Below are 24,196 nucleotides of genomic sequence, written 5' to 3' on the forward strand. Positions count from 1 at the left end.
ATACAAACTGAAATTCTGGGCTACAATCTCAACTTGTTACTGAATTCAAACTTGACTTGGAGAAAGAGCCCACATTTCCTTCAACCCTGCATTTACCCTAAGAATTCTCATAGAAACTGATGGCTTGCTCTTTCTACACTAATTCAGTCAATTTGAACTTCTCACAAGAAATATCTAGTTACTCATTTTGGTCTCTCTACACTGTCCTATTTCTTTGTATCCACATTCCGAGCTCATTTGAGATTCTGTTAATAAGCTCCTCTATCCCATCCTCGAACTAAGAGATCAAAGGAATACAACAACCACACTTAACATTACACACACAGTGACCAAGCCCATGGCGGCAATTAAAAATCAAAAACATCAACAAAATTCAAAACAAACCCGTATTTTTTCATTCAAAGGTGCAGTCAAACAAGCACATATTATTGATTCTAATACTTGAGGCCTATTAAACAAAAAAGAAAACCCTGTGTGATAAGGCCCCCAAACTATGCTCTGATCTGTCATTTGCTTACACTAATATGAAGTCAATAATATCTATACTGAAATACAACACTTAAAATACTTATCACGACTATGACTCAAAAATTTATGGGGCTTCTCTGGTGGCACAGTGGTTCGGAGTCCGCCTGCCGATGTCGGGGACGCGGGTTTGTGCCCCGGTCCGGGAGGATCCCGCGTGCCGCGGAGCAGCTGGGCCCGTGAGCCATGGCCACAGAGCCTGCACGTCCGGAGCCTGTGCTCCACAGTGGGAGAGGCCACAGCAGTGAGAGGCCCGCGTACCGCAAAAAAAAAAAAATTTATGTGTGTGTATGTGAAGGTGGGGGTTAGGGTTTAGGGAGCAGGAAGGGGGCAAGTGTACACACATTCAGGTACTCACCTGCTCCAATTTAAAGATATGCTGATTAAAGTAGTGTTGTAAGCGTTCATTAGCAAAATTAATACAGAACTGTTCAAAGCTGTTATTTTCATAATCTTCAAACCCAAAAATATCAAGAACACCAATGGACAAAGTCTGTGAAACAGGAAAAAAAATTATGGTTAATAAAGGATGCTCAAATTTATTTCATGAATAACAGTCACAATATAAGTAACAAAACGTTCTTCAACAGCAGTGGAGAGGAAAACTTGGGGGGCCAGTGTTCAGTCAAAATATGCTACAAATGAAAAGCATGTTAGTTCTCTTTTTCTTCATCTTTTTCTTTTTATCTTAGTTATAAAAATAGATCCAAAGTTTTAACACATGTAATTCATTGATTACTTTACAGAAATGTACAAAGCAGAGTTAATGACCTGTTACCTCAATATCACAAATCTCTAAAACCCAAGAGACAGGGAAGGGAAAAACAGGCTATTGGAAAGTCAGAAGGTTACTAAAGTAAAGCTAGGTTACTCCTAGCTATGCCTGGTTATGCCAAAAGGATCATGCAATTGTTCCTAGTTTGACTTCTCTATCCCAATAAAATTCTGCATTAAGAATCAAGCTAACAGGTATGTTTAAATTAGTCTTACACAGGCTAGAAATGAAACTGGATATCAGAATATGTGGTTTCTTGAAGTTAAAACTTTAAAAATTTTTATCAAGAAAAAGAAACACACACGATTTATGACATTAAACAGTTCTAAAAGGATTATGACAAAAATCAACAATCCCTTCTCCACCCTCAATTTCTGCTCCATAAAGTCAACAACACTCAAATCTTTTTAGTTGTTTGGTAAAGAATAGTATCATATAGTAAAAAATGTTTATTCTTCTATTTCTTGATATTTTACCTCCAGAAATTACCTTCTAACTTCTTACTATGGATGATAAATATTCAGTTCTAATATCCCAAACCACCATTCTTCTCACCACCCCACCTTATTCTTAAAATACAGTTGTATGACAATTTTGATTAAATGAAAATGATTTTTCTCCACTGGTACTAAGAGAGATACTGGGCAAACTGATGTAATGAGTGATAAATAGTAAGAGACTTTTAAAAGTCTCCATTAAGAGTATTTTGTGTGATTAATACTGCTGACCAATTCTAAGCCCTTACAAAAAACAGTGAAAATAATGATCTTCAAAAATAAGTCAACTTGGGACTTCCCTGGTGGCGCAGTGGTTAAGAATCCGCCTGCCAATGCAGGGGACATGGGTTCGAGCCCTGGTCTGGCAACATCCCACATGCCACAGAGCAACTAAGCCCATGCGCCATAACTACTGAGCCTGTGCTCTAGAGCCCGCAAGCCACAACTACTGAGCCCACGTGCCACAACTACTGAAGCCCACATGCCTAGAGCCCGTGCTCCACAACAAGAGAAGCCACTGCAATGAGAAGCCCATGCACTGCAGTGAAGACCCAATGCAGCCAAAAATAAAATTAATTAATTAATTAAAAAAAATAAGTCAACTTGGTGTATTAGGTTAGAATTAAAATCAACTTTCTACCTGTGGGCTTACTCAAAGCATGAAAAGGTCATGTAAGAGCAATTTTACATTTAAATATTTACGTTTTACATTTAAATATTAAAAATAATGAGGTCTAGATATATTTCAAGACATAACCAGGTAAAAAAAATACAAATTAGAAACAATACAGATAGCATGATCCTATTTTTATGTTTAAAAGCAACTCTGTACATGTACATCTATAGGAGTGTAAGTACATAGGAAAAAAGCTCTGGAAAGACACACAGAACAGTTTTGCTGAATAGGGTCATAGAAGCAGAAATAAGGAGAGAAATAGCAGGGAATACAGATAAAAGGTAATACTTATTACTCTATATAATTCTATGTTTTTAAATTTTATGCATTACCCATTTTATTAAAACAGTTTTTCAGGAAAAATATATTATAACCCAATATATGTCTACCTTGGTATTTTGCTCCAAATCTTTACTATTCATAAGTGCATGATTAATCCGAAAAACTATCCAGTCAAACAGGGCACTATATAAAGACTTAGCCATGGAGTTCCTCACTGTCACAGCCTGGAAAAAAAAAAAAGTTAGGAGTCTAAGTGAAATTGGCAACAATCTGACTAAGATACTATAACAAAGTGTTTTGCTCTCATTCAAGAAAGAAAGCTTATTATCCTGAATTAGAAATTAATTTTTCTTTCAATATAAATAACCTACAATTGAAGTTTTTTATATATACTCATTAATTTAATCCAACTCAGGGAATCCAGGCTTAAACTGCCATGAAAGATAAAGGAAACAAAACATGAGTCCACACATTTCAAAACACTTTTACTGAAAACTGGGGTATATATTTCACCTAGTAAAGAAGGTAGAATAGGAACTTTACAAATAAATGAACTTTGCCAGCTAAAGTGGGGAAGAGTATTCCAGGCATAGGAATCAATTATCAAAAAGGCATCAGTTATCTGTGGAATCCTAGTCACACCACCACAATTACACTCCTGGCTGTCTTCAGCTTGTCATCCACAGTAACCTTTAGAATTTCTCCATCCCCAAACAGTAACAATTCTTTCATTATGGAGTTATGTGATTTACTTTTTCCCCTCACCTCAAGCTTTCCCCAGTTTATGGAAACTCTCTGTACTATCTGCTCAATTTTTGTGTAAATCTGAAATTAGTCTAAAAAATGAAGTCTATTACTTAAAGAAAATCCAACATTTAGAAAGTACCGCAACCTAAAAAGAGGGTTGTGGGGCACGTATCTTAGACAGCTGAGTCCTAGAACTTAAAAGAATGCAAATCCTAATAATTTATGTACTTCTCATCTAGGGACTTATTTTGCAGCTTGTATATTCAGGTACATATTTATATCTATGTTCTTAATTTTAGAGGAAGTAGAGAGTGTTGATTAAGAGCTAGACTATCTTCCAATCCCGGTTTCTCTACTTATTCCAGCTATTTGACCTTGGTCAAGTTACTTAAACTCTTAGGCTACAGCTTTTTTTACATTTGTAAAATGGAGACAATACTATAACCGACCACACATAGATGATGAATGAATTTCTGAATTTCAGTGGAAAAAAAAAACCCTCAAGTTTCCAGAACAAAAACTACCTACCTAAACTATCACCTACATAGGAAAGAGAAGACAGGTATTAAATTCTCTATCTTCAACACTAGACACTTGAAAATAATTGGAAAACGTTTAGAAGTTCTGAGAGAAAAAAGGATGTGGCCCTAAAAGTCTATTCTTAGGCAAGTTATCAACCAAGTATCTTTAAAATAAAAAGAAAATCAATAGTAGAATATATAGAGAGAATAACCATTCTATTTTCCCCAGAGGAGAGGAAAAAGAATAAAGACAATCTGATTAAATTCAGCAAAAGCAAAATATTTTAAAACACACAGTAAGAAAACATGTTCGTTATCACAATGAATATAAATGAGTTGAATTTTGTAGTTAAAAGACAAACCTCCATATCAAATTAACAGATTTATAGAGAATCCAAATATACCAAATATACAAATATAATGCCTATTTACACCGTAACTCCCAATATTATACTTTTAGCCTCTTTTCTCTGAAATGCAGTTCTGCCTATCACAGCTTAACCTCAATAAGCCCAAATACCAATTAATTATTTTCTCACTCAAACAAGATCTCGTTCAGTGTTTCCTGTCTCACTGAATGGTACCAATATTCTACAGTTGTGTGTACCAGAAAATCAGGATTCATCCTTGACATCTCCTTCTTCCTCCCTGCTTCCCACTAAGCAAATCATTGCCCAATCTTGTTGATTTTACCATCTAAATTTCTTTCTTTTTAAATACATCCATTTCTCCCTATCAGTAGGTCACAATTATAGACATAGCAGCAAGCATCTTTCTCCTCAGGAGTACTAACTACTATAGCCTCCAAACTCATCATTCCACATTCACTCTTGCCCTCTGGGTTAGAATGATTCCCATCACCAGGTGTACATGTTCTCTATATCCTCTCCCAGTAAGTGTGAACAGGACTGTAAATGATGGATTTCACTCCCATAACTATCTTTTGTTATATGACAAGGGTGAAGGGATTTTAAAGATATAATTGTGGCCCAAAATCAGCTGAATTTTTTAGTTAACCCAAGAGATACTGTCTTGGGTAGAGCTGACTTACTAGGGACTGAGACCATCCATCAGAGATTCTCCTGCTGGCCTTGAAGAAGCAAACTGCCATGTTGTGTACAGGACCACATGGCAGGAAATGGCAAGTAGACTCTAGGTGCTGAGAATGGCCCCTAACAGCCAACAAGAAATTATGGATCTCAGTCCTACAACTGCAAGGAAGTGAATCCTGTCAACAACCTGTGAACTTAGAAGAGGATGTTGAGTCTCAGATAAGATCACAGCCATCATGAATATCTTGACTTCAGCCTGGTGAAACCCTGAGCAGAGGACCCAGCTAACCTGTGCCCAGACTGATGATTCATGGAAACTGTCAGATAATAAATCTGTATTATAGTAAGTCACTAAGTTTGTTACACAGCTATAGAAAACTAACACGCTCTCCTCCAACTAATTTTTTCACACTGCTGCCAGATTGTCCTTAAAAAAATATCTAAGGCAACTTTTTTGCTTAAAACCCTTCTTTCCATTGCTCTTCAGACAAAATACTAGAATCCTTAAGGACTGCTCTTCATTTTACTCATAATGCCTAGCACAATTCCAGGCACAAAAAGTGTTTTCAAATACTTACTAAACAAATAAATATACCAAACAAACATAAACAAAAATAAAGCAGGGGCTACAAAAATAATCTTAAAATGTTGAAGTTAAAGTTAAACATGTAAATAAACATAAAGAAATATTTAATAATGAAAAAAGTTGAGGAAGAAAATATAAAAGCATTGAACTTTTATGTAAAAGATGAACAAAACTCTTAAAATGGTTTGGCTTTTTCTCTTGTCTAGAAAGGAGCTCTCAAAGTTGGCAACTATAAAATATGATATAAGATACCTGACATAATGAAGAAATGTGGACCTGTAGGTACAATCAGGAGAGACCCCAAAAATGGGATAAATGGATCAATGGGATAAATTAATCAATGTCTGCCTAGAAAGCATTCTCTACAGTTAAATCACTGTTTCCCCGCCTCTCTGACTTCCAATCTCATATTCCTGTCCTATCTTTATAATTGTCAGTTTGATTTCTCAACACTTTCATAAAACTTCACCATAAAATAGTAGGTTTTTCAATAACTTTCCTACTCCTATACACCTGAGTGGTATAATAGTAATATTGGCACACTATAGCAATAAAACTTACCTGGAAGCTTTACTATACAGATGATATTTAAAGCCATGGGACTAAGTGAGAAAATCTAGATAAAGAGTATAGAGAAGAAAAGACAAAGACTGTCCTAGGGCACCCAATCTTTAAGGAGTCAGGAAGAAAAGAAAAAACAAAAAGAACTGCAAAGGAGAGGCCAACAATGAAAAAGTAAACCAAAAGAATATGATGTGCTGGAAGATATGATGTGCTCAACAAGGAATAATCATTTGGGTTAAGGACTGCTTATTTATAATTCTACCTACCATCTACTTATCCCACAGTAATACTATGAAACTTAAAAACGGTGATCAGATTGAGATCATTGGAGAAAAATGTAAGCGTATTGCTTAAAATTACATTCAACTTTAAGTTTCCAAGTTGACAGAAAGTTCACGATAAATTTCAAGAGCCCAGAAAATATTTCAATCCATACTGTTATTTTCATTCTGTTAACAGAAAGAATATAAACCTAAACTTCTAAAAATGTTCAGAGTTCCTTGATTTCAAAGAAAATCTATTCATACCTCTGCCAGTTTGTATGGTAAAATAAGCTTTTCTCCCACTGTCACGGTCTTCCTTGTAACTAGTGCTTCAAATAGCATCTCTTCTTTAACCTATACAGCAGAAAAGTAAATTCAATATAAAAGATTTATGACTATGGTTGAATTATTTATTGAAAAGTCAAATAGAGAAAAAAAATTACTGGGATTAGTAAATATGCAACAGAGAAAAAACAAAAAGACAATACACTGGGCAATTTAAATATTGGCCAAAGTGGAATTTAAGTGTCCCACTCACCATACTTCACCATAAAAAAGACACAAAGGGTAAATAAGACAGATGGGTCTTTTTATTTTTATTTTATTTATTTATTTTTTTTTTTGCGGTACGCGGGCCTCTCACTGTTGTGGCCTCTCCCATTGCGGAGCACAGGCTCCGGACGTGCAGGCTCAGCGGCCATGGCTCACGGGCCTAGCCGCGGAGCAGCATGTGGGATCTTCCCGGACCGGGGCACAAACCCGTGTCCCCTGCATCGGCAGGTGGACTCTCAACCACTGCGCCACCAGGGAAGCCCAAGATGGGTCTTTTTAAATTAAAGTTTTCTTTCTGGTCATAATAGAGAAACATGTTCCATCGTGCAGAATATGAAAAATACAGAATGGCACAAAAAATATTTTAAGACAATCAACCATAATCCCACAACCTGGAGACAAGGACTAAAAAGTGACAATACTTTTTGAATTCCAGGGACATTATAATGGATACTTATTGATGTTTCAGATGTTTATTTTCACTTACAGATGTTAAACTTTAAGATAAAGTTGATGCTTCCTTTGTTCTTTCTCTCTAGAGGCCAATACAATCATGAATTTCACATGTATCATTTCAGTTCATGTTTTTATACACATACACACACACACACACACACCCCCATACACACATACATATATATGTATAATTTCAGTTCATGTTTTTATATTACAAATATGTTTTTGAGATCTATGTTGATAATTTAGATCAAGCTTATTCATTTTAACTGCTGTATAGCATCTCACTATATAAATTACCACCATGCACAATCCATTCTCCTACTTGTAGACACTCATGCTATTCATTGCACCATCAGAAAATAAACTGCAGTGAATACTCTTGCATGTGAGTTCAAGAGTTTCTCTGAAGTACAGACCTGAACGTGGAATTACCAGGTTGTAGTGTACCTATTTTCAGCTTTACAGGATATTGCCAAACTCCTGTACATGAGTTTTACCCATTTGCTCTCTCTAGCAGAAGCACTGAGAGTTCTTATTTCTTCAAACCTTGACTATATTTGGTATCATCAGACTTTTGGTTTTTGCCATGCTGATGGGCATGAAATGGAAAATAAGTCCATTTTATAAAAGCATCCATACATAATAAAGCTTTGACATTCATAAAATTTTATGTAAACAATATGATATAAAATATATCAAGCAAAAAGACTAGAATACAAGGAGAAACTGAGTTATAAAACAAGAGAGTGAGGCATTACCCTGTCACCAGCAAATTCATGACAGGTCGACCATTTTTAAAATATGATTACACAACAAAGAAAATACACCTTCTTCTGGAGCATCCATTGCTCAATCTTCAAATTCCAAAAGATGGAAACAATTTGAGGCACATTAACTTCACAAAATGAACAGCCAAAGTTTAAATGTAAAACCTCAACCTTTCAGATATATTTAAAATAGTTCAAGGAACAACAACAAAAAATTATTAATACCAGATTACACAAAATGACAAAACTAAGAAAACAAAGAAAAAACATATGTGATAAAAACCACTGTAGGGGCTTCCCTAGTGGTGCAGTGGTTAAGAATCCACCTGCCAATGCAGGGGACACAGGTTCGAGCCCTGGTCTGGGAAGATCCCACATGCCATGGAGCAACTAAGCCTGCGCACCACAACTACTGAGCCTGCGCTCTAGAGGCCGCGAGCCACAACTACTGAGCCCACGTGCCACAACTACTGGAGCCCACGTGCCTAGAGCCTGCGCTCCGCAACAAGAGAAGCCACTGCAATGAGAAGCCAGTGCACCACAACAAAGAGTAGCCCCCGCTCGCCACAACGAGAGAAAGCCCATGCACAGCAATGAAGACCCAATGCAGCCAAAAATAAGTAAATTAAATAAATTTTTTTAAAAACCACTGTAGTATTATTGTGAGGTATATTTGTTCATGTAAGCAATTATTATTAAAATATTTAAAAATAAATGACCCATGTAGTAGACTCAAGAAATTTTTTTTAAAGGAACAAACAAATGTAAGCTGGCAACAGCGTGGAGCATAGGTTACTTCCATACACTTGTATAAATTGGTACAACCATGTAGAGAGTAATTTGTCAGTATCAGTAAAGCTCAATATGTGTATATACCATCACCCAAGAATTCTACTCCTTGGACTATACCCTAGAATAATTCTCACACGTTAACAAGGAGACATGTACAAGAATGCCTGTCATAGTACTATCTATAAATAGAAAATTACAAACAACTTCACTCCCCACTAAAAAAGATAAAGTATGTTTTATTCATATAATCGAATTTCATACAACAGCTAAAAATAAGAATCTAGAATATATAAACCAGCACTGAAAAATCTCAAAAACAAAATATGAAGTGAAAAAGTCAAGTTTTAGAATGATACATATAGTATAACATTTATATAAAGTCTGAAAACATGCAGAACAACAAAACTATATATTCTTTATGGAAAGAAACATCTACCTATTCTGAAAGTGTTAAAACAAGAACAGGAATGACAAAAACTAAATTCAAGTCAAAACAGTACAAACTTCCAGTTATAAAATAAATGTCACATGTCATGGGGATGTAATGTACAGCATGGTGACAACAGTTAATAAAAACTGTAATCCGTATTTGAAACTTGCTAAGAGAGTTGATCTTAAAAGTCCTAATCACAGGAAAATAAATTTTTTGTAATTATCTATGCTGAAAGATGTCGACCAGACTTACTGTGAACATTTTGAAATATATAGAAATATTGAAATGTTATGCTTTATACTTGAAACTAATGCTGTATGTCAATTATAACTCAATGAAAAATAAGAAACTGTAGAGAAATCATAAACGAAAAAGAAAATCTGAACACTGACTATATGTTTGAGACTAAAAAACAACTTAATTATTTTTAGGTGTTTTAATAATATTGTGAAGTTTTTTAAAATTTTTGTTAGAGTATAGTTGATTTGCAGTGTTGTGTTAGTTTCAAGTGTGCAGCAAGGTGAATCAGTTAATCATATACATATATCCACTTTTTTTTAGATTCTCTTCCCATACAGGTCATTACACAGTATTGAGTAGGGTTCCCTGTGCTATACAGTAGGTTCTTAATTATTGTGAATATTTTTAAAACATCTAAATTATCTTTTAGATATTTGGGATGTTTTGGAATTTGTTTTAAAAGAATTGGGAAGGAACAGAGGTGAAGATATAGATGAAAAGAGAGAGGCCACATTAATAAGTGATGAAGCTTAACAATGGGTACTTGGGTTATGTTCATTATATGAGGGGTACTTGGGGTTCTCTCTGCTTTCGACTGCATTTAAAATTTCAACTAATAAAAACTGGAAAAAAACTAAATTCATAGTAGTGTTTACTTCTGCTGGGGGCAGAGTACACAGTGGACTTCAAATACACGCAATATTTTATTACTTGGATGAGGTTTCAACTACACAGGTATTTATCATGCTGTTTTCCACATATATTGTATGCTGAAAACATTTCATAATTTAACAGAAAAAAAGAAGAAAATATATTAAAATAGAAATCAATACATAAAAAGTAAATAAGACAAATCTCACATATCAAAAGAAAAAATTAAGAAACACAAATAGAAAGCTGAAAGCTAATACCATAGAAAAAAAATTTTTAAACATCAACAAAATATTTACAAAGAATGCAAAAGTAGTAAGTTTTAAACATTTAATCAACAAATTATTTCCTAGAACAACATAAATTATCAAAATCAATTCAAGCCAGATTTGAAAATTCTGAGAAATCAGTCAACACAAAACTAACTGGAAGAACATCAAATACAATTGGTCACAGGGCTGATATTGTTCAAATCTTTAAGGAACATATTATTCTCTGCTAATGATTCCTCTTTTTTTTCTTTTACCGTTTTTTTGTGTGTGTGTGGTATACGGGCCTCTCACCACTGTGGCCTCTCCCGTCGCAGAGCACAGGCTCCAGACGCACAGGCCCAGAGGCCATGGCCCATGGGCGCAGCCGCTCCGCGGCATGTGGGATCCTCCCAGACCGGGGCACAAACCCATGTCCCCTGCATCGGCAGGCAGACTCTCAACCACTGCGCCACCAGGGAAGCCCATGATTCCTCTTTTAAATGCAGAAAAAAAAATTTAAAGAATGAAAAACCACCCAATTCATTTTAAGGAGCTGATTTAATGCTGACACTAAAACCTGACAATGGTCATACACAGATCTACACATATACACAATCACACAAAACACACTAATCTTGCTTGTATTTTGATAAACATCCAAAAAAAATTACTGAATTCATATTTCAATCAGCTACCTCTATAATTTTCTGAATAGTCTTAATCATGCATATATGACTTTAAATTTTTAAAATAAACTTTATTGAGGGAATTCCCTGGCAGCCCAGTGGTTAGGACTCGGCACTTTCACTGCCGGGGCCAAGATATGATCCCTGGTCGGGGACTAAGATCCTGCAAGGTGCGTGTTGAGGCCAATAAATAAATACACTTTATTAATACAAAATATTAATAATTAGCAATGGGCTCAATATCTAATCTACAATGTTTCTCATATTCACCTAATTGAGAAACTGATATGTATATTAAAAATTCATTCTTTAATATTGTTTCAATAGATGTTAAATATACTCAAAACACATAAATCTACTAAAAATTGAACAATTTATGGTAATGATGATGGTTCTAATATTTCACAACAAAAACATGCTCCACAATTAAATACAACTAATCTATTGGAGCTTGTTTGCTTTTAATAATTTCACAAGCCTCTACCCCAGACAGGATTTAGTACACAGAAGATGCAAACCATTCACTACTGCCTGAGGTAACTACAAAAAATAATTGGAAAAAATAAATAAAATTAAACCATTATTTGTTCTTAGAAGCTAAATCTATATTTATTATTGAATTGAATCACTTTGGGAAGGAGGGAAATTAAATTAAACCTTTACTAAAGAGTTTACATTTTAATTAAACCAGTTATTGTGCCTCTCTTTCAATCTTATTTCAATGAAAGCCTTAAGGTTCCAATTATCATTATCAATGTTAATCAATTAGAGAAAATCATATTTAAAAATAAGATCTAACTATGGGAATTCCCTGGCAGTCCAGTGGTTAGGACTCTGTGCTCTCACTGCCGAGGGCCCAGGTTCGATCCCCAGTCGGGGGACTAATATCCCACAAGCCGCGCGGCCAAAAAAAAATTTAAATAAAAACAATAATAATAATAGTAAATAAAAATAAGATCTAACCACAGGCAGGATACCCTGGTAGGTCTTCTCAGACCTTCTCTAGCTCGTTGACTTTGAAGATTATCTTCTTTCTACTTAATAAACCTCCATTCCTAGAACCAGTCCAAACTATATATAACAAGAAGGAATTTGAGAAGCTTGAGTTCAAAAGTGAGATTTGCTATCAAATCACATTTAATTGTTACTCTAACTTTGACACTGGTAAGTCCAATTCTCAGAACTGGATTTCTCCTTTTTTTACCAATACCTCTTTAAATTGCCTGAATTCCTCTTACTAGTCTCTCACCAAAAAAAGTAATACTGCACTAGGACCAGAAGCCTTGGTACTTGCTGAATGCCTGAACTTATAAGAAAGACCACTAGCCACAATACCAAATGTTTGACTAAAATATCACCTGAAATGCCTGCCTGAAATACATCTGTTTTCTGACCCTCATGACCTTCAAAATTACAGCTTTCAGATACCACACTCCACACCCTGGAACTTCTTTCCAATGAGTGAATCTAGTTCCAATTCAAGGTACTCCCTCCTGACCCTTCTTCCAGGCTAACTCATTCCATTAAAGTTAATAAGCAACAGCAAGGCATGTAGAAAATAATAAACACTGTAAGGTTAGATCAATAAGAGGCATCCATTGCTCTCAAAGAACATTGCCACCACCCTATAATGGACACAAACTGGTAAACAATTAACTTTATGCTACAAAGCCAATACTGAACTACACTAAGGAGAAGCAAATGTTCTATGCTGATAGAGTCAGTTTAGGCCCTTTAATATGGTTAAGTCCCATGAAGTAGTATATGAACCAAGACTTGAAAGATAAGTGATATTTTAACAGAAAAAAAGGTTATTCATAATTGCAAAAAACTGGAAATGATCAACATGCTCTTCAACAGATGAATGGATAAACCACATCCACACCATGGAATATTACCCAGCAATAATGAGAAATGAGCTACCAAGCCAGGAAAAGCCACAGATGAATCGTAAATGTATATTGCTAAGTGAAACAAATCAGTCTGAAAAGGCTACATACTATATGACTCTAATTATGTTATATTCTGGAAAAGGCAAACCTACAGAGCTAGTAAAAAGATCAGTAGTTTGCTGCGATGGATTGAATAGGTGAAGCACAGGGAATTTTGGGGGCTGTGAAACTATTTTGTATGATAATGTAGTGGAGGATACACGACATTATGCATCTGTCACAACCCAAATAGCAAAAAGAGTGAATCTTAATGTATACAAATTTTTAGAAAATTATTTAAGATGTTGTGGGAATCTTAGGAAAAGAATACAGACCATGACATGAAAACTGTATGACAAATATATGGAACAACCTCAGTGAAGGGGGTGGGAGGAAAAAAGGTGCTGACCTAAGTAATTTTGGAAATAAATGGAGTCTGTAAAACTAGGGGTAACACGACTCCATAAAGTCATTTCCCACAGGGATATGGGTTAAAAATTCTAATACTGCTTTATAGGTATACTAGAATTCAATACCTAAATGAATGGCAGATTGATGGGAGACAGCTTCCTCACTGTTAGAGTGTGAGTTTACAGATAAGCAAGGGGAGAAGGCTAGAATGATACATGTGCTAATGGATTAGATAGAAACAACAGTATAATCTCATGTTTATCTTTTTTTTAATTTTTATTTTTTTACTGAAGTATAGTTGACTTACAATGTTTCAGGTGTACAGCAAAGTGATTCAGTTTTATTTATATATATATACTATATATATAAATACGTATTCTTTTTCAGATTCTTTTCCATTGCAGGTTATTATAAGATACTGTATACAGTTCCCTGTGCTATGCAGTAGGTCCTTGTTGTTTATGTTTTATATATAGCAGTATGTATCGGTTAATCCCAAATTCCTAATTTATCCCTCCCTCTCACTTTCCCTTTTGGTAACCATAAATTTGTTTTCTATGTCTGTGAGTCTATTTCTGTTTGTAAATAAGTTCATTTGTATCGTATTTTTAGATTCCACATATAAGTGATATCATACAATATTTGTCTTTCTCTGTTTGACTTACTTCACTAAGTACGATAATCTCAAGGTACATCCATGTTGCTGCAAACGGCATTATTTCGTTCTTATTTATGGCTGAGTAGTATCCCATTGTGTGTGTGTGTGTGTGTGTGTGTGTATACACATCACATCTTTACCCATTCAACTGTCAATGGACATTTATGTTGCTTCCATGTCTTGGCTATTGTAAATAGTGCTGCTATGAACATTGGGGTGCATGTGTCTTTTCGAGTTAGAGTTTTCACTGGATACATGCCCAGCAGTGGGATTGCTGGATCATATTATAGCTCTATTTTTATTTTAGTTTTTTAAGAAACCTCTATACTGTTCTCCATCGCAGCTGCACCAATTTACATTCCCACCAACAGTGCAAGAGGGTTCCCCATTCTCCACACCCTCTCCAGCATTTACTATTTGCAGACTTTTTGATGACAGCCATTCTGACCGATATGAGATGATACGTCATTGTGGTTTTGATTTGCATTTCTCTAATAATTAGCAACGTTGAGCATTTTTTCATGTGCCTGTTGGCCATCTGTATGTCTTCTCTGAAGAAGTATCTATTTAGGTCTTCTGCCCATTTTTTGACTGGGTTGTTCTGTTTTTTTGATATTGAGCTGTATGAACAGTTTGCATATTCTGGAAATTAATCCCTCATAAATTACATTGTTTGGAAATATTTTCTCCCAATCTGTAGGTTGTCTTTTCACTTTGTTTATGGTTTCCCTTGCTGTGCAGATCATGTTTATCTTTATACAGATATAGATGGTTACATAAAAATATTTGTAGATATGTGAATATACTCAGGGGAGTATACACACATATACTTCCTGTCAGAGGAGAGGGCCTACAAAAATCATATCCCTTTTAAGATGAGTAGATAGCTCAGAAAACATGAGAAATCATCATTCCAGGAAGAAAGAATAAGGTAATAATAGGACCCTGATGTGGGAAGAAACGTCATAGGAGATGAAGACCTTTGGCTCCCATTCAGCCATGAAGAAAGAAAAAGTAGTACCCTTTTCTCCACCCATCCAGATACCCATCTTCAAATAAAATAATCTAACCAACATTCTACTATGAGAGGAAATCTTAAATATAGAAGGAGAAAAATTACAAAGGCCTAGAACATGATACAGTATAGAGTGAAATACTCATCCTATTCAGCAAATTGAGGAATCATGGATATCTGGGGCAAAGGGAGGCAGGGGAGAAAACCCAAATCTTCTAAAGATTCTGGAACACACAATAGCAGAAATTCCAACTTTTGGAGTAACACTATTAATAAAAAGTATTAACCCATTTATATCTACAAAATAGTTACACAAAATAAAAACTGAAAAGTTACCCAGTATTTGAAATGACAACTGAGAATGTAATCACTTACTTCCAATAATTCTGAGACAACAGGCAGAACTTCAGGATTACATATATCTATGGAGTCATCCCGGTATGTCTTCTTTTTATAACAGATATTACCCAAATGTAGTATTGCTGAGAGAAGAGAGAAAATCCTGTGAAAATAAAACCATAAATTACAGCTTGCTTATGTGCATTCTCTAAGCTTGTTTCATTCCAAAATTCTAATCAAGCAAATTAACCAGTACAAAGCATTTAGTCTTCAGAAAAATAAGAAATAGGATAATAATAACTAAAATAACTAAAATTTATTGAGTGTTCACTATGTCGGGCACTGTGCAAAGCGCTTTATATAACCCTTTCAGAATTATATCACCTGTCAGATATAGCTACTTGAAGGGGACTTCTTACTATTGTCTGAACCTGCCATAGTGTTTCAAAAGTCCATGGACTTTCTAAACGCTTTTCATCCTGCCTGGAATGTCCTTTCCCTACACTGTCTATTTCAGATCTACTGCATCAGAATCTTTAAAAGAAAGGTCTTAGAATCTGTATTTTAACCAAGTAACCTAGGTGATTTTTTATTAGTAGTTATATTTTTTAAATGCTTTCCTATGTCATATTATACTGCCCATCATATTATAAATGCTTTTTAAAAAACAGTATGAGGCCACTGGAATACATTATCTAATATCAGGCCCTTAATGAGAAACATCTGTACCTGGACTGTCCTTCCCTCCTGTCTCAGAAGAACACACGCCCCTCCTCCAGCCAACAACTAATCCCTACGCTTGTGCTATACATCTCATGAACTCAGTTTACTCTGGAACATTATTATACCAATTTTCTGTCTCTAGCCTGAACCTGACAAGAACTTTCTATCAAAATAATCTCACTTCTCTTTTACTTTAAACAACCCATCCTAGATCCTACATCTTCTTCACTTCATAAACAAGCTTATTGAAATGTTAACTTACACTCCTTGCCTTCACTTTGTCATTCACTATTTGCTAACACATTCTGGCATCTGCCGCCCAGTAAAATGTCTCATAGAAGTTACCAAGAACCTCCGTGTAACTTAGAAAAATATATTATGTCCTTAACTTACATGATATATCAAAGGCATTTAACACAGTTGAATACTCCATCTAAAAGCCCTTCCTAGAAATCTATATATACACACATCTTTGTGCCTTCTCCAGTTATTTCCTCAGAATAAATCTGTTCTACTTAAGAAATTTTAACTATGTGTTTTCCTAAAATTAGGAAGCATTTTAAATAAAACAAAGATATTGCGTTAGGAACCTAACAGCTGTACTTTCGGAGGTCCTAAGCAACATCTAATTCGTAGGTGTAATTTTTCAAATAATTTAAAATTTTTAAATGATTGAGTCACTAACACGACTCAAACAAAATACAAGTCAATTCTAAAGGAATATTTCACAAAAACATTCTGGGTTAGAGAGGAAACTCAGTATCAACTGAAATATAAAAGCTACTGAAAGCCAAAAACATAAAAAAACCAAACTTATGAGCCATTTTTTAAAAAACTATTTTTAGTAGTAGTTTATATAGTTGCACATTACACTATTTCAGAATTTTGGATTCAATAATCAGCACAATAATGTTTCTCACACACAAATATGTGATGCATAGTCTCCAGCAACAATAAATGTCTTATAAACAATTGAATATACTATAATTCAATATTAAAAGATTTATAAATATGAATTAAGAATACCTGCTCTCAAAAAGCTTATAAGGTTAAGGTTATTTGCATCTTTAAAGTAGTTTGTTTTATTTTAAACATAATTTACTTCTTTATTTTAAGCATAGTTTACTCCATCCTCATCTCAACCTTTTTACAGTTCTACTTTTTTATATTTACAATGAAAAATATACATTTAGCACAACGCTACAGACATAAATTTACAGTTGAAATACATAGAAAATTATGTTATACTGAAATGTATACATGTCTTAATAAGATTAAAGATCAATGATATAGAAAGCAAGGAGTTATAAAATAGTGTTACAAAGCAACGGTTTTTAGGTAAGGTACATGGAGAGGTTTGGGGGGCACCAGGAGCCCTTGCAATAATATGCAAATGTTTATGTATTACATTTTACAGGAAGAAGAGCTCCAACTTTCAACAGACTCTCAAAGATTTATGACAAAAGAAAGCAATTCAAAACAAGTCTTTTAGAAAAATAAATTTTCTAAGTAACATTTAAGATGGAACCGGATCAGGCACTGGATCAGGAATATCAGAAAATTGTTTCAAAGGATCAAAGAAGAGGAATTTTTGAAACACACCTCATGATTTATTCTCTATCAAGGCTATAAGAATACAATAAATAAACTCACTGTCTTCGTGTCTTGGGAAGAAATCCTACCATTTCCATGGCTAGTTGTAAGCGTTCAAAGTCATGCCTCAAATCTTCCCCCTCCACTGTGAAGCAATCCTGTTTTTTTAAGAAAAAAGGGGGAGAAAAATCAAGACTACCTACTGAAAAGTAATCTAAGCCACGTGGAAATATAGTAATTTTAGATAAATATACCTATTATAAAAATTAAAGCTGGTGAAATATTTAGACATTGCCAAATTCATTAGCTCTCTTATCTTACTACAAGTATGCACACTAAACACACACCTACCAAAATACCAGTAGGTAATCTTTTCTCCCTCTTTCACAACCACCCAAGCAAGGATCTCAAAAGTAACTTAAGAGCTAGCAATATGTATAAAATGTTCTGATACAAAGTTTGATTTTGAGTGGTTCTGAAGAGTCTTGGAGATCCAAAGCATTTAAGAGAGCTCAATTCCACAAACAAATGTTATCTATTCAACAAATATTTAATAAGTGTCTACCCATATGCAAGGTGAACTAGATCCTGAGACACAAAAATAAATTTTAGAACAGGCAACAATTTAGTTGAGAAGTGGAGACTAGACTTTTATCATACAAAGAGGTTTATATTGTATCAATATTAGAAATAACATAAATATTATATTCCTAATAATATAAACATGGTAATCAGTCAGCAAAATAAAAAAGTATACGTGAAAGTATAAAAACCTGCAAAGAACACACATGATATGAGTCAGTAAAAATAGTTATGGACTACCAAATAAAAAAATACTACTCTTCTAGAGCAACTCTTGCATTTCACTTCCCCCAAAAGTCAAACGGTAACACTGTACACATAATCTAAATCTTTAAAACAATAAATAAGTCTCTAAATCCCTTTACTGTATGTTCTCACAGTCCCTTACACTTAACATTTTCAAAAACCTCCTCACATGTATTTACTTTTTTAATGCCTATCTTCCTATGAAATATTGTATTAAATACTCAATGAACACATGAACTATTACTTGTCTCATTTACTGCAGTTCTCCAATATCAAGTCAGTGCCAAGAAGAAAGTGGGAAATTATTAAAGCAGATATACAATGAATGATTTATTTGACTGAATGAGATATTCTTTTTTGAGAAGTAAACAAAGTGCTCATTTATTTTTTAAAAAGTATTTATCAAGTATCTACCATGTACAACTTGCTTTAGGCATTGTAAGAATGAGTTAATGAATATATATGTAAATAATAAAATTTTAAATTAAATATTAAGTCTTAGAATGCTATTAAAAATATTTTTATTCTCTATGGAAAGGTATACATGGATAGTTTAAATTTTTTAATTCACTTCAAGAAACGTTCTTTCTGAGAACCCATGTACTTAATTTTCTGACTATAAAATTTTGGTAAGCAATTTTAAGACATACTTCTACAGACATGCCAACATCCTACCTACTAAAAAATTTTAAGTTAACACATTTTTCTTTTACCTATAGTAAAGCTTTTTAAAAGCTCTTGCTTTTCTTCCCCCCAAAACCACAAATAGCTCACTCATTTTATGATTTAGTAAAAAGTTTTCTATAATAAATCAGTGGGGAAAAAAAGAACTATGCTTCCATTTGTGTAAACTCAATGATACAGTAATGATTCTCGTAACTGACGGTTGTTCTTATCTACCCCAAGAATGAATAAAACAATGTGTATAAAATATTGAGAACATAAATTGAATAAAGAACTAAAATATAAATACATTTATACTTGCTGTTACCTATAATCAAATTGTTCTTCGGAAATACAAAATGGTCTCAGTGAAAACCAAAATGATAATTAACTTTTAAATGCTTGTACTTAATGTATATTTCCCTGATGACAACAGTATTAGAAAAAGTAAGGATGGACTAACCTACCAGACCAGAAATATCTTTATCTTAATCTGAGTTCCTATGGAAGCCGACCTTGAGACAAAGATTCAGTACAAGTACTAGCGGAATGTAGGGAAGGCAATGTAGCCTAAATAGGGTACAATATTAAAGTAGCTACCACAGTGGGTAACTGGACTTTAATCCCAAAGTAATCTCTGGGAAACAGTATAAAAAATAGACAGGTGGGGCTTCCCTGGTGGCGCAGTGGTTGAGACTCCGCCTGCCAATGTAGGGGACACGGGCTCGTGCCCCGGTCCGGGAAGATCCCACATGCTGCTCCGCGGCTAGGCCCGTGAGCCATGGCCGCTGAGCCTGTGCTCCGCGGCGGGAGAGGCCACAACAGTGAGAGGCCCCCGTACCGCAAAAAAAAAAAAAAAAAAAAAAAAAAGACAGGTGAAGGAGCGGGAACACTTATATACCACCTCCCATGAGTTATTGGTTGAGGACTTCTAGAGATAAGCTGTTAACTCCTAGGAACTTCTAGAGGGTCATGCAAGAGCACAAGGGTTCTGAGAAAAGCCTTCAAGCACCAAGATACAAATACTGGCTGTTGGAGGTCATTTAGAAAACAATGGAACGGTAAGGGTCAAAGAATAAGACAGGGAACTATCCAACAACTGTTAGGATCCTTTCCACTGAAAGAAAATAGTTGATTCCTCTTGTCAAACTTAGCTCAGGCTCTAGTCTTACTTGATTAACATGCCACTGCACACTCCCCACAAACACACCAAAATGTTCTTTCATGCTATCAGCCTTTTTTCCCTTTGTATGAGATGATGAGACTGCTTTCTCATTTATAAGCACCTACAATAAGCCTGGCATATAGTAAACATTTATGAGGGAGAGAAAGTGAAGAGCAGAGTCAAATTACATATTTTTCTCCTACGCTGTATATATTTCTCAGAATGGTGCTTATAAAAATCATACTTTTTTATAGCTACCAGTTGATAATATAGGACATAAATAGGAATAATTGACTTTGAGAATTAGTAAAGATGCTGAAGATCATTTAAGAAAAAAGAATATAAAGAACATAGCCTGATTTGAATCCCAATTACACTATTAACTTGCTTCATCACCGTGGAGGAAGTCACTTAAATTCTGAGCCACTGTTCCTTCTGGTGTGAAAGGTAATCATACTAACTACAACCAGGGGTTTTATAATGATCAAACATAATATGGATGTTAAAGTGGTTTTTAAATGGAAAAATATATGCAAAGGAAGTTGGGCAGCATGCAGAGACCTTCATATTGGACTGGCATAAAGCCAAAAAGGCAGTATTTTAGGGAGTGACCACAAATTTATAAACTGTTGGACAGTGAATAGCAGTAAGAGTGCTATGTTGTAGAAATACTTAAAATAGGGAGAATGGAAACATTATGAATTCAAAGATTCCTGCCCAAGTTGCATCAGGATTCCTGCAGAAGGTCTACCTCATGGAAAAATGGGAGGCCAGGTACTATACAAATGGTTGGGTTCCTATAAAGGCAGTAATGACCAGGATGGAAGCATGGCCTCACTGAGATATGAGTTCTAATCCTCTGCAGCATGGTGGAATGTCAATATCCTGAGACTTATTCTGGCAATTCTCACTAAACTCGCCTGATAGTTGGACCCTAAAATCATTCAAAGCTTAGTTCAGAAAAATTTTTAAAATTAGGTGACACTAACTGTTTACATTGAAGTTATTCAGAACCGGCTTTAAGGTAAAACTGTTTGAATAGATTATTACCATTTAAAGAAGGGAAATTAGCATTTACTAAATATCTTCTACATATCAGTCATTATGAGAGTCACTTACCATTTATAATCTCTAAATCCTCAAAACACAAGGAGTTAATTATGCATATGTATATTTAATTGTACGTACATTTATAGGGAAGAAAATAGACTCAGAGGTTAAATAAGTCACCTAAATAACAGGGGTGGCCAAACCAAAATCTATCCAGTTCTAAATCCTCTGCTATCTCCCATGAAACACTAGCTGCTTGAACTTGTATTAATAGGATAACCCTTAAAACGAATTAAATCACCATACAATGGGCAACAACAGGTCCCTCGTCAAAAGCAATTTTCTCACCATAACTTCTCTTGGGATAATTTATACAATTCCAAATAATGTATGTTAAAAAATACAACACAAATTGCAGAACCCTCCTTAATAACCTCTCTTCCTATAATGCTAGTCACATAAGTTCTAATAACTCAGAGTGAAACAAGTTTAGTTTGCCCCCAAATATACTATAAGGAGGAGCTAAGAGGAAAGAATAAAACAAAAGATCCTCAAATAGACTGCTTGTTTGCATTAATTACCTTGCGAAAAAAAAGCAACAGAAATTAATCAAAGTTCTAACTATAATATATTTGAAAACGTAATAAATGGGAGGGTAGTGATGAAAGTAATGTTAAGGGAGTAGGACAGTACGGTTACAAAGTTCTTCTAAGAGGAAAAGATGGAGAGTGATGTTTTCAGTGGTGGCAGTGATGGGGGAAACATTTACTGTGCACTTACACAGTATTAAGCAATCTATCAAACTCTTTAGATGCACTAATTTAATACTCATGAAAGTTAAAGACCATTATTATTCCCTTAAATAGGTGATGGAAACAAAAGAATAAGTGACCTGCTTGGGTTCTCAAAACTAGTAAGTAGATGGAGCTAGTATTCAAGTCAGGTCTATCTACTTCAGAGCCCCCAAATTCTTAAGCATTACTTACACTGTCTAAACAATAGCAGACCAGTTCACAATTTCACTATAAGCTCTGTAAAGGCAATCAAGTCTTATATTCACCATATGAGTTTCCCAGTCTCCTACCTACTTCCCAATGAGGCACACACAGTCACTTGGTGTACTAGGCGAAAGATGGAAGCTTCTCAAGAGTGACAAAACAGCATAAAATTTTTCTATTAAAAAGTTATCAGTATCAATAAATTTAAGTGTCTAAAATTTATTTTCCAAAATATTAAATCTGAAACTGCAAATTACTTGATTTATTATGAAATGGTAATGCAATTAAACTGAAGGAAAAAGTTAATGTCATAATTACTAATCCTTCTCAACTCTGATAGTTTTGCAATTAGAGGAGTTTGTAATCACATGCAGTAAGAATTAAAGTGATGGTTATTTAAAGCAAGGAATAAGACATGTTATGTTTCCAGGAGGAATGGTTAATAAATTAGTTCATTAGTTAATGAATATAGATGAGTGCATGTTTTCAGCCTCTCACATCTGACCTAATTGCAAACTGAAGTAGAGGAAAAAGGCTTTTTGTGTTCTTTTTACAATTACAAACTTGTTCTTACAAAATATAACAAATAAAGCTAAATTTACCTACTCATTTTATATCATATATGCCCTTAAATCATTCTCAATTTAAAACATAAAATAATCTTATTTATAGGAATTTCAATTCTTAATTTTTGGAAAATTATATAAAGGCTATAGCCTCTCTTGCTATTAAAAAAAAAGTATGCATTCATTATGTGAAAAGACTGTTACCTGACATATAAAACAGGAAGGATATAACTTTTTAAAATAAACAATAAATATTACTCATAATATGTGGGTAACTAAACTACTGAAAAAGAATTGAAACAAACAAATCTCAAGGAAAAAAATCCTATAGTTCATAAGGATCCATAACAATGCTGAAGTCAGGAATGCAATCTATTTATTATTGGTCAAAATAAATATTGAATACAGTCTAAACAGCAAAAACAATCCAAAAATGGTAAATTGACTGGTTTTTAATCAATAAACCATACACATACAAATAAATCAATTCAAATAAATTAAACATTGATTTATCTTCTTTCTTAGATTCTTTGTTTCTATTTTAGCTGATTTTCTTCCTAAGTCACAAGACAGATGCAAATGAGCAAGGTGAGGGTCCTTTAACAGGAACACAGAATATTTATTTAGGCACTTGTACTGACCGGCTCAGAGTCATAGCAATAATCATCCCAGCTCTGTCTGAGGGGCTTCTTTGTTATCTGAAAGTAAGGCAGATTAGTTAGGTAGAAGTAATGATTATTACACTTCTCTAATCACCTCTTAGATGTAGTGCTCACATAGCACAGCTGTTACCAAAGAAAGTTATTTTGTATACCAGCACAAAACAAGAAACAACTAAGTAAACATTCAGATTCTGGGAGATCATATATTATCATAACCAATCCATACTTGCTATTATTCAGTTACTCTGAAATACAGTAACTGCTGAGTCCCATAG

The 24,196-nt window shown here is 34.4% G+C and overlaps 1 protein-coding gene across 4 annotated transcripts in view; it reads right to left on the reverse strand.

Annotated features, from left to right (window-relative positions):
* MYO9A (myosin IXA) overlaps positions 1–24,196 on the reverse strand; it is a 271,921-nt gene that overhangs the window by 181,219 nt on the left and 66,506 nt on the right. For all 4 annotated transcript variants that reach the window (XM_029236422.1, XM_029236423.1, XM_029236420.1 and 1 more), the window contains exons 6-11: positions 23,901–23,957; positions 18,050–18,147; positions 15,710–15,836; positions 6,753–6,842; positions 2,863–2,979; positions 884–1,018 (exon numbers count right to left, since the gene is read on the reverse strand). In XM_029236422.1, coding sequence (XP_029092255.1) covers positions 884–1,018; positions 2,863–2,979; positions 6,753–6,842; positions 15,710–15,836; positions 18,050–18,147; positions 23,901–23,957 — 624 coding nt within the window. The remainder of the gene's footprint in view (positions 1–883; positions 1,019–2,862; positions 2,980–6,752; positions 6,843–15,709; positions 15,837–18,049; positions 18,148–23,900; positions 23,958–24,196) is intronic.

This window comes from Monodon monoceros, unplaced genomic scaffold, assembly GCF_005190385.1.
Source record: "Monodon monoceros isolate NGI ecotype Baffin Bay Population unplaced genomic scaffold, NGI_Narwhal_1 Super_Scaffold_21, whole genome shotgun sequence".
In the NCBI taxonomy this organism is placed as follows: Eukaryota; Metazoa; Chordata; class Mammalia; order Artiodactyla; family Monodontidae; genus Monodon; species Monodon monoceros.